General features: G+C 38.3%; 1 protein-coding gene across 2 annotated transcripts in view; it reads left to right on the forward strand.

The window, feature by feature from the left end:
• Positions 1-15,295, forward strand: part of LOC139444232 (N-acetylgalactosaminyltransferase 7-like) — a 38,728-nt gene extending 23,433 nt beyond the window's left edge. For both annotated transcript variants that reach the window (XM_071225155.1, XM_071225154.1), the window contains 7 exons: positions 79-252; positions 1,253-1,370; positions 1,578-1,697; positions 2,199-2,420; positions 2,606-2,707; positions 3,495-3,620; positions 5,922-15,295. In XM_071225155.1, the coding sequence (XP_071081256.1) occupies positions 79-252; positions 1,253-1,370; positions 1,578-1,697; positions 2,199-2,420; positions 2,606-2,707; positions 3,495-3,620; positions 5,922-6,068 (1,009 nt within the window). In that variant the 3' untranslated portion in view covers positions 6,069-15,295. The remainder of the gene's footprint in view (positions 1-78; positions 253-1,252; positions 1,371-1,577; positions 1,698-2,198; positions 2,421-2,605; positions 2,708-3,494; positions 3,621-5,921) is intronic.
• Positions 15,296-16,674: the final 1,379 nt, after the last annotated feature.

The raw sequence follows: 16,674 nt of genomic DNA on the forward strand, positions 1-16,674 counted from the left end.
GTTTGATATGATGTTACACTCCTGATTTGTGTGAAGCTCTGTATCAACTCATTTCTGAATCATTTCATCTGTTGCTAGAACGGTGATGGCAGTGCCAATAGTGGATGGTATTGACTGGAACAACTTCCGCTACCACCCGGTCTACACCACCAACCACCACCGCGGCATCTTCGAGTGGGGATTCCTGTACAAGGAGAGCCAGGTGCCCCAGAAGGAGCTCAGCAAGAGGGCATACAACAGTGAACCCTACAAGTGAGTACAGGCTTCTAACACTTTGCCTTGTATACCCTGATAGAACCCTGTGTGCATACAACAATCATGGGATCCGTGAAGATCAGGGGTAGAATAGGTCTTCAGCAACCCATGCTTGCCGTAAAAGGCGACTATGCTTGTCGTAAAAGGAGACTAACGGGATTGGGTGGTCAGGCTCACTGACTTGGTTGATGCATGTCATCGATCCCAATTGCGTGGATCGATGCTAATGATATTAATCCCTGGATTGTCTAGTCCAGTCTCCATTATTTACAGACCGCCATCATATAGCTGTTCAACAACAAACCAACCAACAACAATCATAGCACAAAAACAATTTTAATTCCAATACTTAAACATATCTTCCTGAAGCAAGGGAGTTAACTGGCTATTAAAGTCCAATTTCAACCCTTGCTGTAATAGGCTGGCATTAGGGGGTTACATTTTGGCTGGACTAATAGGAATCTGACAGGAGGGACATAATAGAAGGGACATAACTCTGGTGGCCCAGAAATTCCAGTCGAGCTCATCAAGGGTAGAAACTGGAATTTTACAGTCATAGCCTTATTACACGGTTGTGTTAAGATTACTCTTTGGAAGGTGACCCTGAAAAAGCCCTCAGTATTAAATGTTACCAGAGAATGTGATTGTGTGGAAAATCAAATCAGAGTTATCAACAAGTATAGATGTGTTTGGAGAAGATTAAGAGACCCCAGGCAAGCATCAGTGTCTGGACAGAGGGAGAACAGTGAATATTAGTAGAGAATGAGTTTGTGCACTGGTGTTTTACTATCTGTGTGCATGCTGGTAGTTTGAAGAGCAGATCACAAAACCAACATAAGCAGTTTTTTTCAGAATCCTAACCTCATATCTTAACTGACCAAAGACTTAGTGGCTGGAAAGATGGAGTGCAGTGAAATGTGAAAGGATGGGTTGATTAGGGTATTGGCTTTTGTAGCTCACTTTTACATAATTGTAATTGTCGTGATTTACCTTGCAGGTCCCCGACCCATGCTGGAGGCCTGTTTGCCATGGACCGGAAGTACTTCTTTGAGATTGGAGCGTACGACCCCGGGATGCAGATCTGGGGTGGAGAGAACTTTGAACTTTCCTTCAAGGTAAACATTGTGATTAGTTGGCATTAACAGTTTTACTTTGTCAGAACATATTCATTACATTAAAAAATAGCAATTTGCTTCTATTTTGATGGCAGAAATTGACAGATGTGTTGAGTAGAAGGCTATCACAGTTATCTCCCTTTTTGCCAGTTACCATTTTCCAATGTGAACACTTTTAAGATTCTTATTGGCTTTTACATTCCTCAGATTTGGCAGTGTGGAGGCTCCATAGAGTGGGTGCCATGCTCTAGAGTGGGACATGTCTACAGGAACCATATGCCCTACTCATTTGGCAAGATCAGTCACAAGATACCTGTCATCAACTTGGTAAGTCTGTTGTATACTGAAAACATTCCAATATTTGTCATGGTCTGTTAACATCCCACTCCTGGTATCAAGACCTTGGTTTGGAAGACTGAAGTCAATTAGTTATATTGTACCTCTATTATGAGTGACCGTGTGGGATTGCAGGCAGAATGGAGCCCCAGTATTTGAGTGGTGAAAATGTGTGTGATTGCTGATTGTGTATTTCACCATTAGTCTGCCTGGTCAGATGTAATTATTTACAACCTGTAGGGCTTCTGGGTCAGAACAGGTCACATACATTTGTCTGTTGTGTGCAGTGGTGACCATAATATCAGGCACTGGTTTGTCTAGCCCCGATATTGTCAGTGTACCAAGATAATGATGAAATATGTTTGACTGATGTAAAACAAAATTCACTCTTTAATGAGTTACTTAAAGCTTGTTAATGTTACGTCACTGTTTTCACATCATGTTATCTTGAGGCTTGTATTGCTGCTGACAAAGTGTTCCTATCATGTGCAGAACTACATGCGTGTGGTGGAAGTGTGGCTTGACCCAGAGTTCCGTGAGTACTTCTACACGCGGGAGCCCACTATCCGTGGCTATCCGGTTGGCGACCTCACCAAGCAGGTGGCGTTCAAGAAGGAGAAGAAATGTAGGAGCTTCAAGTGGTTCATGGAAAACGTGGCCTATGAGGTGTATGACAGATTCCCTCCACCGCCACCAAACAAAGCCTGGGGAGAGGTAGGATGTCGTCAAAATAACTCTTGTTACCATTGTTACATCTCTCTTCTTTTACATCGGCCAACCTCATCTAATATCATTGTTTAAATCATGGAAATTGTATGCTGACATATAATCAGGATAACGAATATGCATGTTAGGGTAATGTGCAGTAATGTCCTATAACATGAATCCTTCCTGTACAGTTCAAGGAGAAGCAGGGGACCCGATGCTGGGACACAGTGGGCCAGGGTGTGAATGGAGGTCCCATCGGGGTCTACTACTGCCACCACGGAGGGGGCAACCAGGTAGGAACACTCACAGCTGGAACACATACATTAGCGTGAAGTAGGAAGGGCCAAATGCCATGACAACCTGTGGTGCTACTAGTTTCGTATATGGACACAGAAAACAGAAGCACAAAAGGAATATATTTAATTTCCTTGTAGCCATTATCCACTTTCATTGACATATTTAGTATGATTGTGTAGTATGGATCTAAGTAGCTTACCTTGTTGCTGAATAGAACAAATGTTTCAACACAATCAATCCATCCTAAAATATTGGTATGTCAGTGTGGTGTGTGTATGTTATTATGAGGAACACAACATTCACCTAATGAAGGAGTAAGTATATATACTATGTTGTGTTGCTCATAATAAAGAAGTTGACATCCATAAATTCTCTTCCTCATATTATGTATATTGACTGCAGTGAATTTCAACATCATTGGCTTAAACAATACTTCTACACTCACTTGTCCCACTGGCACCACTATAATTAGCTTGCGCCATCACCAGATGCCTGAACATATCAAACCAGTCAAGATTATAGTCCATGAGAAACAATTTTTAATCTGTGAGGAAAAATCCCATTCATATTTCTATATTTTCAAAGTTGAAGTGTTCTTCAACCCCAAATCAAAATTGTATTGTTCAAGTTTGAAACCCAAAAATATTTTAGTGTCTCTAGATTTTCTCAAGATCGGCAACATTTTGTTTTGTTTTCAGCAGTGTCAGCTTATTATAAACTATGTTCATGATATCAGTAGTTATGTCATGAGTACACCTGAATGTTTTCACTGTTTGTTCACAGCTGTATCGCCTGAACACGAAGGGGCAGATCGGTTATGGAGAGCGGTGTATTGAGTCTCCGAATGGTGACACCCTCCACATACATTACTGTGATGTACAGCCTACCGGACCCTGGGACTATGATGAGGTAGGCCACTCCATTTAGGGGACAACTGCTTCAGCAAATCATCTTTCAGATCACATGACACATATGATAAAACAATACTCAACCAAGCCACAAAAATGATAAAATTGAGTAAGGGGTGTAATCTCATGATTGACGACTCTTTGCTTTACCCTAACCTATCATTAGGTTTTAAGGGGCACAAATGTTAATATGATTGGCAAAAACTCCAACCTATTAATGAGTGTCATTAATATACTACTCAAAAGAAGTTAAGGATCACCTGATTCTTTCATATTACTATAGTTAATCTCTCATGTCATGACAGATTTACTTTACCATTATGAAAGAATCGGGTGATCCTTAACTTCTTTTGAGTAGAATAATAGCTTTAGACCACAGAGCACCATACCATCGACTGATATGTGTGTGCAAGTATGTGCAAGTATGTGCAAGTATGTCCATCTGAGTGCACCTGACATGCTGTGTGGTTTGCTCAACATGATGTCTCACCGTGATTGGATGAGGGAAAGGAAAATGTCCAAAGTCTCAAACTCACTTTGTTGTTGTTTGGTTTGTTATGGCATCAAGGTTTCTTTTTGTGACCTTGCAGCAGTCAGGACCATCAACAAATGTCATCGTTTGGACGATAGGAACAAATTACTTCAACTGATATAAATTAACAAACATTATTTCCAACCCTGATCTGACAGATCTTTTCAATAAGCAAGGCTGAATAAAGACATGACTAAGCACTGTGGACAAATGCAGTGACATTTAGTATGGCTACCACTGTAAGATTTCTACTTGCCCTAATTGCTACTTCAGGACATGGACCTGTAGGATTCTCCCACTGAAATCTGCCTTTACAAGGGATATAACCTTGGTGTTGACAAGTCAACAGTGGCCATTTAGGCGTTGATGCACGTCACACCATGTTGGCTCATGACCTTTTTCCATGAATGTCCAGCCATGAATTGTGTCAGAGCATCCTGAAGCTAACATTAAGCCATGAACACTGTTAGAAAGAGATTAAGGATTTAGACCTGCTTGTCTGTATCTGAACACATAACAGTAAAACCACAAGCACTTATCATGTATAGAGACGCCAATAATAAATTTGACTAAATTTATCAGTAGTTTAGATGTTGTGGCTATTGAAATTTAATTTGAAGTATTTCTTGGTAATGATGTGGTCTTTTATGTTATCAATTAAAAAAATAGCTTCCTAATATTGCGTTTGCCCTGATAATCGTTTTTGGTTTGTCAGCACTGTATTCATGGGGGGGCTCGGGTGACCCATCGTCAAAGGCGCCCTGATTTGCTGTGCAGAGTTGCATCTCTTGGGCACACCAGGAAGCTATGATTGTGGGTTTGAATCCCGGTTCGCCCCGATTATGTTTCTAGCTTTGTCACCACCATAGCTGTGCTCACTGCTGTGGTAAACCTCTGAGACCTGCATCACTCCAAGCTGACATGCTGTGATATAACTGGAATACTGTTATTAAAGCGGAGTTAAACCCAACTCACTCACTGTACTCATGGGTTTCATCAAAGTGATAAATATCCAACAACCGCATCACTTCGGCTTTCGCCCTACATCCGACTGATACGCTGTGATATAACTGAAATACTGTTCACTCACAATATTGGGCTTGCCATGCTTATTGAGATTGCACGACTTCCCAACGCCTTCGACTTCACCACTAGGCTACCCCACTGTCCCATAGAATGGTGAAGTAGAAAGGTTATGTACATGTGGATAATTGATGTTTATACAAGGTTAAGGGATGACAGATTAATGTTTACACAACAGATAAGGTTGGAGTACAAAGCCTGATAGAAGTACATATTAAACTTGGATCAACGAGGCACGTTTCAGTAAAACAATACAGTGATTAATATAGGCAAGGGATTGGAAGCCAGTATTAAGAAGAGAAGGATTAAGATATATATGTTATCTACATGTGTATAACCTTCCTTGGCTTGATAATGGTGTTAGTATCTACACCGAAATGTCTCACTTATTGTGATAAAAAAAGCTGTATATCCACACAATTATCTCCCTTGGTCGCTCGTCACAATGAATGCCCGGGTTCGATTCCCCACATAGGTAGAATGTGTGAAGCTCATTTCTGGTGTCCACTGCCCTCATATTGCTGAAATATTGCTGAAAGCAGCACGAAATCCAACTCACACGAAAGACGTTGACTCTTGGTTGCCTATCTCCAGGTCCATGATATAGCTGGAATCTTGCTGACGATGCTGCCATGACATGCTGTAGATTCACCCTAGGTATCTGTATCTCCTTCTTTTTTCTTTCAGAACTCGTATCTTATTAAAAATATCCTGCTCAGCAAATGTGTGGAGATCGGCAAAGATGAGAGATTGCATTTACAGCCATGCGACCCTGCATCGAAGAGCCAGCAATTTATTGTCAATGAAATATTCCCTTGGAAGGACAAGAGGTGACGAACTCATGCCGAGCTCATCCTGTTGCTGTACATAGCCGTCAGTAGCATCGTCAGTCATCTGTCAACTTTCATCTTCTCAGGGAGAGGGGTATATTCACCATTAGTAGCTGCAACACTGTAGCCTGCATTTCAAGGTTATCAAACATCATACTTCAATAATGGTTTCAATAATTCTTTTGTGCATAAGACCAATGTCAGAACTTTGAATTTTGATTTTTGAAGGTTTTGAAATGAAATTATAGCTCTGAAGAAATTCAGATTCTGTCACTTATAATTAAGAGGAAGCATAATGATGTCCTTACCTTTACATCACCAACACTTGGTCTTGCATGTCTTTTTTCTTTTGACTGACTGTTGTTTCTTATTACGCTCTTATTTCTTTAATTGTTATAAGCCAAGATCCTTTAGACAAGCTAGGCTTTTATATAGGCTAAGCGCCCTTGGCAGGCAACTTGGAAAACTATTTTGTTCCAAGTTGGTAATTTCTTTGAGTTTTTGTCTTACATTCAGATGCAACATTGCAATGCTGTTGATCTCAGCATTAATGCCTCTCCCCTGATATTAGTCCTGATGTCACTGAAATACACGTCAACTCAACAAGCCATGGCATTAGTTATAATTTCAATATCATGAATTTGTGACTTGTATTTCCAATCTGGGAATTTTTACTGACATTTGCTCAGACTCTGTAGAAAATCGGTCTCTGAGCATGTCCAGATGAATTCATGATAAGGCCATCTTCCCCTGGCAAGGGAGTTTACAGACTTTAATAGTTTAGTTTCCATCCTTGTCGAACTAGGCTGGAAATAATGGAGTTATAATTTGGACTAAAGAGTCTATGCATAGTCCAATCAAAACCCCGAAAACAAAATCAAAAACAAAATAGACATCCGGTTCATAAACAAATGTTCTTAATCAAGGTGCTCAAGTGTTTTGATGCACTTTGCAAGGTAAAAAAGATCTTTATTATTGATAAGATCGTCTTGACTTGGCGTCAGCATTTTGTTTAAAGCAAATGCAAGTGATATTAGAGGTGGAATCTGATTAGTCAATATGGGGGACAAAGAAGGGATGTAACTCTTGTGGCACTAGATCGAGCTCAGTAATTCCATCCTAGTTCAGCAAGGGTGGAATAGACATTTAAAGTCAGTTTGCCCTTGCCAGAGACAGTTCACTGTTGTAGGTTCAAGGGTAGGGAAAAAAAAACTTGTATCCCTGATAATATGAAAATATTGCCATGGACAAAACATGTTGCTATCTGTTTGATTCAGATGATATATCAAGTCTTGACAGAAGATTTCTTAAAGTGTATAATCATGAAAAATTGGCATCAAAACAATATGCATTGCTATGTTATCTGATTGTTATCAGGCAATGGCATTCAGTGGTCATGTTTTGTATAAAAAGGTTTTCCTTCTCTTACATACAGAAGTACTAAGAATGTTATATCAATCTTGGGAACATGTCAGGCGCAGTGTTAAGTACCTTCACAGAGTCCATCTTTGTATCTTGGTGTTAGAATCTGTTGCTATGAGAAATGTACGCAACAACGAGGGCTGTGCGACTCTGTAATCAAAATGCAAGTACTTTATATGCAACTGTGAGATGGTAGTGTATATTCATCGCTACATACTGTGTACATGACCAGTGACAACGAAACATTTGCTGTGGTAATCAGAAGCTCACATGTTTCTCCTTACCTAAATCCATTTTCATCACCAGTCCATTTTGTTATTTGGAGATATTACCTAAAACACATGTTAAACCAATTACTGTAAATAATAATTTATTGATCGTCATATTTATTTGGCAGAATATGTATCCATTTATATTAGCACTGGCATCAGTATTACTGGTTGTTCAGTCATCAAAAGACCAATGTTTATTTTTGTCTCATTGTGTACCTGTTTCTATTTTTGCAACAGAATTATAACAGATAGGTTCGTTATTCAGTTGAAATATGGTCACACTCCACACTCCAAAGTATATGATAGGATGTATTAATTGGTATTGTGTCCATTCATTTATGTGTTTATCATAGTTTACATACTAAGTCATGTGTTGTGGGAAAATACTTGTGATAACTATAAAAATATATAGCAGTGTTCATTTCAGAAGAAGAGGGGACATTTGAGGTGACCAGGCGACACACAAATATTCAAAACATTGGAATAAGCATGGCCCCTACATTTGCTTTCATTTCTCGGATACCATGACAAGTTTATGGCCACATGTGACAGTGATATAAGACCGAGAAATGAAAGCCAGTTCGGCCAAGTAAATGAACCAGCCAATCAAAACACTTGTAAAATTGCAGTGGTCAATTCATTCAGGAGGTGTAACCTATTATTACTGAAAGCTGACTGTAGAGTTTCGAGGTTAAGATAAATGCTTAATGTATTCCAATTGCTTAAAGTTAATGATAAAAAGTTTTAGTGTTTGGATATTATGTTACACCCTTTGGGTGTGGAGATATTTATTTTTTGCACCTTTAAGGAATATTGTGTGTAAATGCCCCCATGGCCGGATTTGGAAATGAACACACTATATATATATATAACTGCCAACTATCTGAAGATGTTTCATGCGTTCTGAATTCTGTTCACCATATAATCTTAGGACAGACAGAGCCCATGTTTTTACTTGTGACGTGACTCCAAAGTTGAGATTTGAAACTGAATGTTGAAACCTTCGTTTCACTTGTAGTGCTATGAATGCCTTATTGAACTGCTGCAGCAGCTTGTCTGGGGGTGATGGAGGGGGTGCAGCCTTGTGGATGGGGCTGGTTCAGGGACCCCTTGTCAGTCAGAACTCCATAGTCGTGTCCTAATCTTGGTATTGCACACTGTGGAATATTGCTAAAAGCAAAGCTTAGTTGCTCATCTGCACCTTGGCACTGGGATACACAGCAATGACCATAGCTCCTGTTGTTGTACACGTTCATTTCCCGGCTGCGCTTGGGTTTCTTCAGTGTCTGTGTCTAATGGTCTGTCATTATTGTTAAGTGATTGTCAACTTATTATCACTGATGTATATCAATTGTAGGTAGGATTTGTTTTCTTTATTGAGATAGTGATTATGTCGTAATGGCGATTGCTCCCTTTCCTGTACTTTGATGCACAGTTGACCATGTGAAACTCTACATGAAGGCGTTTGTTGCTGACATTTGAAGATGGAAAGTAATCAGAAAATGTGAATTATTATTGCTTGCCATGTCTGGTCGGTTTTTCTAATGTCATTATATTTTATTTCATTTTGCATGATATGTCAATGGGTGTTTAGTTATTGATTATCAGGGCTCGATTTAGCTTTATAAAACATGCACCAGTGCAACCAGTTATTGAAAAATGGAACCTAATATGTATGTCAACATGCACCAGATGCATGTTAAAAAAATTCAAGTTTGCGTCTGCCTAACCCTTTTTGCCAATATACTCAATACCTCTAGCGTTTATTAACCATACTACATTTATTTCATCTCTGTCTTAGGTGATTATTGGTTATGCTTCATCAAACTGAATTTCATCAAGGGTAATTAAAGATTATACGCACATGTTCCTATTACGTTTTATAGCAGCAGGTCATAATTAATGTGACACTGGCAGCAGACGGAATATGTTTCAGCTTTGATATATTTATGGGACCAGGGTGCAACCTGGTTTTGTCTGTTGAGGGTGCAACTCGGTTTTGTCTGGTGAGAGTGCAACCTGGCTTTGTCTGGTGAGAGTGCTACCTGGTTTTGTCTGGCGAGGGTGCAACCTGGCTTTGTCTGGCGAGGGTGCAACCTGGCTTTGTCTGGCGAGGGTGCAACCTGGTTTTGTCTGGCGAGGGTGCAACCTGGCTTTGTCTGGCGAGGGTGCAACCTGGTTTTGTCTGGTGCAAATAGGTTTTTGTATCACCATGCACCTGGTGCAAGTTAAACAAGAGCCTTAGATCGAGCCCTGTTACCTAGTGCATGAATGTAGACAGCATGGGGTATTGTGTGTGTACATCTACACCAGGTCGTTCTGTGTTTCGTCTTCTTCATGTTGGCCCAGGAAATACACATGGCATTCTTTCATAGAAGTGAACTAATTCAGCAGATGAAGTCAGTTAGACCATGTGAAAGGGACATGGACGTACCTGTAATCTTCCAGAAACTGTTTAAGAAATTTTGGCCAACTAGGTACAGAAGTCAATCTTTGACATCCTGACCATGAATTCCACTGCTCATTGGTAGACTATGAGCATAAGACATTTACTATATCATTGAATTTGGAGGCCAAAACTACTGTGCTTATGATATAGAGGTTTCTAACATTGATGTTATCCATATTTGCCTGAAACCAACCACATCAGCCTGAGGTATCAAATTTGAAAGAATTATGAACACTGTCGTTCTTTCTATTTCCTCCTGATATGATTTACCTTACGCACTTTAACTATTTTAGGCCTCACAAATGTTTATCTGGTAAATCAGTAAATGAAATTGCCTCCCTGTCTGGATTATGAATGACTGCTTTGGAATAAGTATGATATTTCGCTGCCATGCGTTCCTCAGTAAAACCATGGTCTAACATAAATTTGATCCTGCTAAAATATGACGTTAGAATGTCAATTCCAGGGTTGTCAGAATGTCAGTTGTTGTCTTATGGAAGAGGTTGCTGAAGCAAGGGCAGTGAAGGACGAGGGAATGTGGAAATCACCTGATGAGATAGAGGCAGCTTAATTATTAGTTAGTGATTTGTGTTTGGATGGGGAATATTTACCTTGTATATGTATATATTTCTATAGCCACCATGCTCACTGTATTTTCATAGGGTCTTTTCTTCAGACAGCTTCTGAACTTCCCTAATAACTTACTCTGAAATCATTTGAGATTTTTTAGCTGTTGTCACAAATCAACCTTTCTTTTGACAGCTATGTCCCATGTTTTCTCTAAAGAAGCTGTGGTCAGTATTTTTCCTGCTCCTGACTGATACATGGAATCTTTAGTTCTCAGTAAACATATTCAGCTTCCTACAGCTTACAGCGTACCCTTCATGAGCTTTTTAGCATCTTCTTTATCAAACATAGTTTGCTAGAGAATAAATCAAAACAAAAACTGCAGGTCCTTGTGTCAGTTGTGAATTTGAGATGTGCTGTACCTTGCTTACCTGTTTAGAATATGTGAAAATGGTACTGAATATTTGATATGTTACAATACTGCTGTTTGAGCTCTTTGAAGATGTACTGATATATCTGCCATCCACTTGTGTGGAGGGATTTGTATGAATGTAGTCTCTGTGTCCATTATGTTATTCAAATCATGTTACTCTTCTACTTGAGTGCCATAATTCAAGATGTTGATCAAATAATCAATCAAATCATATATTATGCTTATGGGAAATTTCATATTAATATTTACAAATGTCACAAGGGCTTAATTTTATTTAAGATTCTTTAATAACCCTAAGGGTAAAGATACTTGAGTTCATAAAAGTCAAATGAAGCATTTGAAGTTTATTTTTGTGCTGTTATAACTTCATTGTTGACACAAGATGTTACCTGTAGCCACGATGATGATGATGATGATGATGATGTCATGCTACTGTCCTTATGACACCTCAAATTTGCTCATACCGTTTTCTACACAGTGTTCTATTTCTATCAAATAAGTGCTTTCAGTAGGCATAGAATGTGGCTTGTTTGTACATTAAGGAGCTATGCCTTATTGAAGTTTGTGTTTTGTCTCTAGTTTTTTTCAGACTGTGCCAGCTATGATGACCAATCAAATATACTGAACTAAAACAGTTAGGGATCATGAATAGGATTTTATGAAACTGGGTGCTCAGTCTTCACTACCAAAAAACTTCCCCCAAAATATTCATGTTCCCTAACTTCTTTTGTTCAGACTGTATGTATAATTTAGTGCTGTTTTTACCCTGAATAACACATCATTTTTGATTATTATTATATTAAATCAAGCCAGTTAAGACAGATCAGATATTTGTTGAACAGTTTATAGTTTAAAGGGAAGCTTTTGGTTTTATATAATGTTATGGTATGTAACATTAGTACAACATTATTTATTACATAACAGTGTAACTTTTGTTTGAAGTTTGTCATGTGCAAGCAAACCTCCTCTTGAACCAACTTTGGGGTCAGATTAGAACTTTATAGATATCTGGACATTGCGGATTATAGAGGACTAGCAATGTCCAGTCTTCCCGTATGTGGAGAGTGAAAAATAACTATAGGTTAAATGAGTTGTCATAGTTTAATATATGTTCATTGGTTTCCAATGTGTGCCATGAAATAGATTTAAAGAAATATTATACTCAAATATTAATAGACTATTTATCGAGAATACTCTGATCAATTGCTGCTGTTATCACTATTTATTAGTAGTAAATATCAGTTTAACTAGTCAGTGCTTGTGTGATAGTCCATTACATTTATGTGTGTGCAGGTGAATGCCTTCTATTGACAGTAACAATACTGCATTCTTTGCATATGTGGCCCATTGTATGGTCTTGCTGTTCATTGTACATGCAAATTATACCCTTGCAGATCCGGGGTAGAAGGTCTTCAGCAACCCATGCTATGCTTGTCGTTAGAGGTGACTAACGGGATCGGATGGTCAGGCTCTGACTTGGTGGATGCATTTCATCGTATCCCAATTGCGTAGATTGATGCTCATGATATCAATCACTGAATTGTCTTGTCCTTACTCGATTATTTACAGACCACCGTCATATAGCTTTAATATTGCTGAGTGCGGCATCAAACAATAAACCAACAAGCAAACATACAAATTGGAGTGATAATAGTCAGGCTCACTTGGACTGTGTATGTCATGTTCATTTGGAGATGAATATACAGGTTCATTTGAAGCAGTGTACATCATCTTCATTCAAACCTTGTATATCCATTTCATTTGAAGCAGTGTATATAAATATCCGTTTGACCTGTGTATATCATATTCATTAAGAATTATATACCCATGTTCATATAAACTGTATGCCATATTCATTTGGAGTTTGTATGTCATATTCAATTGAAACATTTTTTAAAAAGAATTTTGATGTCTAGCTTCAATTGAAATAGGATCTTTGAGTTGTCTAACAAGTTGGACAAGTAACGAATAACAGTCTAGTTTCATCAACTTGATTACAATCGTATAGATTCTTTCACCATTGTCAAAGTGATTGAAGCCATTTGAATCATGTTTGGAATCAGGTACATTGGGAACTTTCTATATATCCAGGGGGGTGGAGTAGCCTAGTGGTTAGGCGTTGGCTCGTAACACCAAGACCTGGGTTCAATTTCCCACATTGGTACAATGTGTGGAGCCCATTTCTGGTGTCCCCGTGCGATATTTCTGGAATACTGCTAAAATGCGGGGTAAAAACATACTCACTCCCACATATATGTCAAGGCGAATTTAAGACTGGGGACAATGTATGTGCTATTCACTGGAGCCTATGTACATCATGGTCACTTAAAGCATGTACATCTTGTTTACTGGTAAAGCTTTGTATATCTGCCTCATTCAATTGCAGTTGAGGGAATTTTGTGGGCAATGGTTTGTATGTGTTTATATGAAAGTATCCAAGTACTTTTGGGTAAATATTAGGGTTTTGTTTCTTTTTTAATGTGTACCCTGACAGTTGTTATGACAATGTTTTTATTTGTTGCATACCTTGCATTGTTCTGCCAGTTCCAAAAATAAGATCAGAAAAGTAGTGTTTTCTTCAATGTGGAGTAAAGAGATGTCTCTGTTTATCTCCTTACATGTAATGACATTTGTCCTCATTTTTCTAAATTTGACCCGTGAAGACCCGGGTTAGAATAGGTCTTCAGTAACCCATGCTTGTCTCCCCTTGAAGATGGGGGTTAGAATAGGTCTTCAGCAACCCATGCTTGCCGTATGAGGCGACTAACAGGATTGGGTGGTCAGACTCGTTGACTTGGTTGATGCATGTCATCGCATCCCAATTGGGTAGATTGATGCTCATGATGTAAGTCACTAGACTGTCTGCTCCACACTTGATTATTTACAGACGGCCGTCATATAGCTGGAATAGTGCTGATTGTGGCGGTAAACAACATACAAACAAAACATTAGATTTTCTCATTATTGATATTCTGACAGATAACTTACATGTGTATATTTGCCATCTTTTGGCCTTTTCTCACAGATCATAATACCAGGTACTGTCTTGGTGTTAGATTGTGATGATGTACAATGTTGATTAACATAGCTGTATGTAGGACATGGTAAAAGTCATAACAGTGTTGGTGGACAGCATGGAATGGTTCAGTGGTTGGTTACATTATGTATTGGGAAAACAGGTGATGGCTTCTTTGAATGAAAAGAAATGCTCAAGTTGTTTGACAGGGAAGCGTTCATGGTACATATATGTCATAAATATGTTTATTCAAAAAAGACTGAGGGCTTTCAGATCTTTTACTCTGATACAGTACCTCTCTGTATGAACAGAACAAACCTGTATAGGTCACATCAGGGGAGCTTTGTAATCACATTGCGAACATAAACGGTCAGTTCTGCATGGAAAAAAATAAAAGCCATGTTCAAAATGTTGTGCAGATTTTAAGCACCATGGCATCTATATCCAGTAGCATGTAATATCAAGGGAGAATCTGTTCTGTTTTGTCTCAAGATCCTGCACATCCTGTATTTTGATTGAGCTGTCAAAGTTCAGTCAAGGTTTAACTGATGCGACCTCTGATGGGGGCCACACAGAGGTATTGTATCTAGAGTAAAAAATATGACTTTAATTAACTTGATTCTCACATCAGTCAACACAATGGTCAATATTTGTTAAAAAATATTCAATAGAATATCTGTGATGGGTTTGTACCTGGGAGACATGAACAATGTCAGCGGAACTTGCAAAATCTATCTTTGACATGAAATAACTGAAATAATGTTAAAAGCAGTGCTAAACCCAATTCACACAAAACCCAGTCAAACTCACTCAATCAGTCATCATTTAGCCAATTCTGGTTGCTGCTCCCCAAATCATGACTTTGTAAAGATCCTTTAAGGATACTTATGGATTTCAAAATTACATGAGGTATTTTCAGCTTGTGCATGTGAATGTACTGATGGCACAAATGACAGATGTTTATATAGCATGTATAATGTGGGATATATGTATTATGGATGTGTCCAGTTTAAGAGTGATGTGTACACAAAGTGTATGTCTTTTTTTATGAGGATATATTTGTAAATAAAAGAAATTAAACACTGTCTGATGTGTTCCTTCCCCTGACTACATGGATAATATATCACTCCTAATTGCCCAGTCATAGATCAGTGTCAATATGGTAACAGCAGTGTAGTATACTGCTGACAGCAGAAGGAACCTGATTGACCTGCTTATTGAATACGTTTCCTATAGACATTTACCTCTAGAACTCATTTCAGTGACACACCAGGACCACCAGCTAAGTAGTATTCACCAGTCATTGCTGGGCTTTTAGAAACAAAAGCAATCAATTTGAGACTGTGAAAGTTTATAATTTGAAGATATTTTATTGACAATAATCAGTAATTCACCAGCAATATTGCTTCAGATTTCATGCTCCATGACTTTCATTTATGAAAACCTGAAAAAATGATGTTGCACTAAAGCACTTGAGTTACATATCAGCTTCAGAAACATTTTTTTTCCTTAAAGAATGACTTCATTTCAAATATTTTCTAAGCTACTAAATGTGCAGAGATTCCGGAGTAGAATAGGTCTTCAGCAACCCATGCTTGCCGTAAAAGGCGACTATGCTTGTCGTAAAAGGCGACTGACGGGATCGGGTGGTCAGACTCGCTGACTTGGTTGATACATGTCATCGATCCCAATTGCGCGGATCGATGCTCATGATGTCAATCACTGGATTGTCTGGTCCAGACTTGATTATTTACAGACCGCCGTCATATAGCTGGAAGGATGAAGGGCATTTATTTAGTCTCTTAATGACCAATATGTACTCAGTGTCAATTCTATGAAATACTGTTACCCCTTCAACATAAATATTATGATTTCTAAATTTTCAAGATTTCTTGGAGGTTTTTTATTTGATAAACAAAGATAAACTGTGATCAACTTATGTCTCATTGCGGAAACTAAAGACATATTAAGATATATATATTTTTTAAATGAGTGCGTTATAGGAAAGACATGCATGTTACAGGATTGACTATATTTGTTACAGAAAAGACATTGCAAATTCATATCATCAATATGAAAAGAGTGGTAAAGATTATCTTAAATGTTTCTCATGTTCATAATAATGCTTGCAAAAGTAATACCAGTCATTATCTTTTTCAGTTATATTGATAAATTTATTCCAACTTTTTAAAGGATAAATTCTAAAATATGTTACAGTAAGGACAAAGGTTTGTTACATGACAGAACAAATTACCATACAATGACATTTTAGATCGCCAAGCAGTTTCCGCATTTTTACTGTAATAGCAAATGTGTTACTTTGAATAACAATGCACATGTTAGTTATATTTATATTTTTAAATGATTAATATGAAGAATGTTACCTATGACCTACATTATAACTGTTACAGGAAAGACCTAAGACGTTACAGTACTGACAATGTGAAACAA

Source organism: Haliotis cracherodii, unplaced genomic scaffold, assembly GCF_022045235.1.
Source record: "Haliotis cracherodii isolate W230 unplaced genomic scaffold, xgHalCrac1.p SCAF_5, whole genome shotgun sequence".
Taxonomy (NCBI): Eukaryota; Metazoa; Mollusca; class Gastropoda; order Lepetellida; family Haliotidae; genus Haliotis; species Haliotis cracherodii.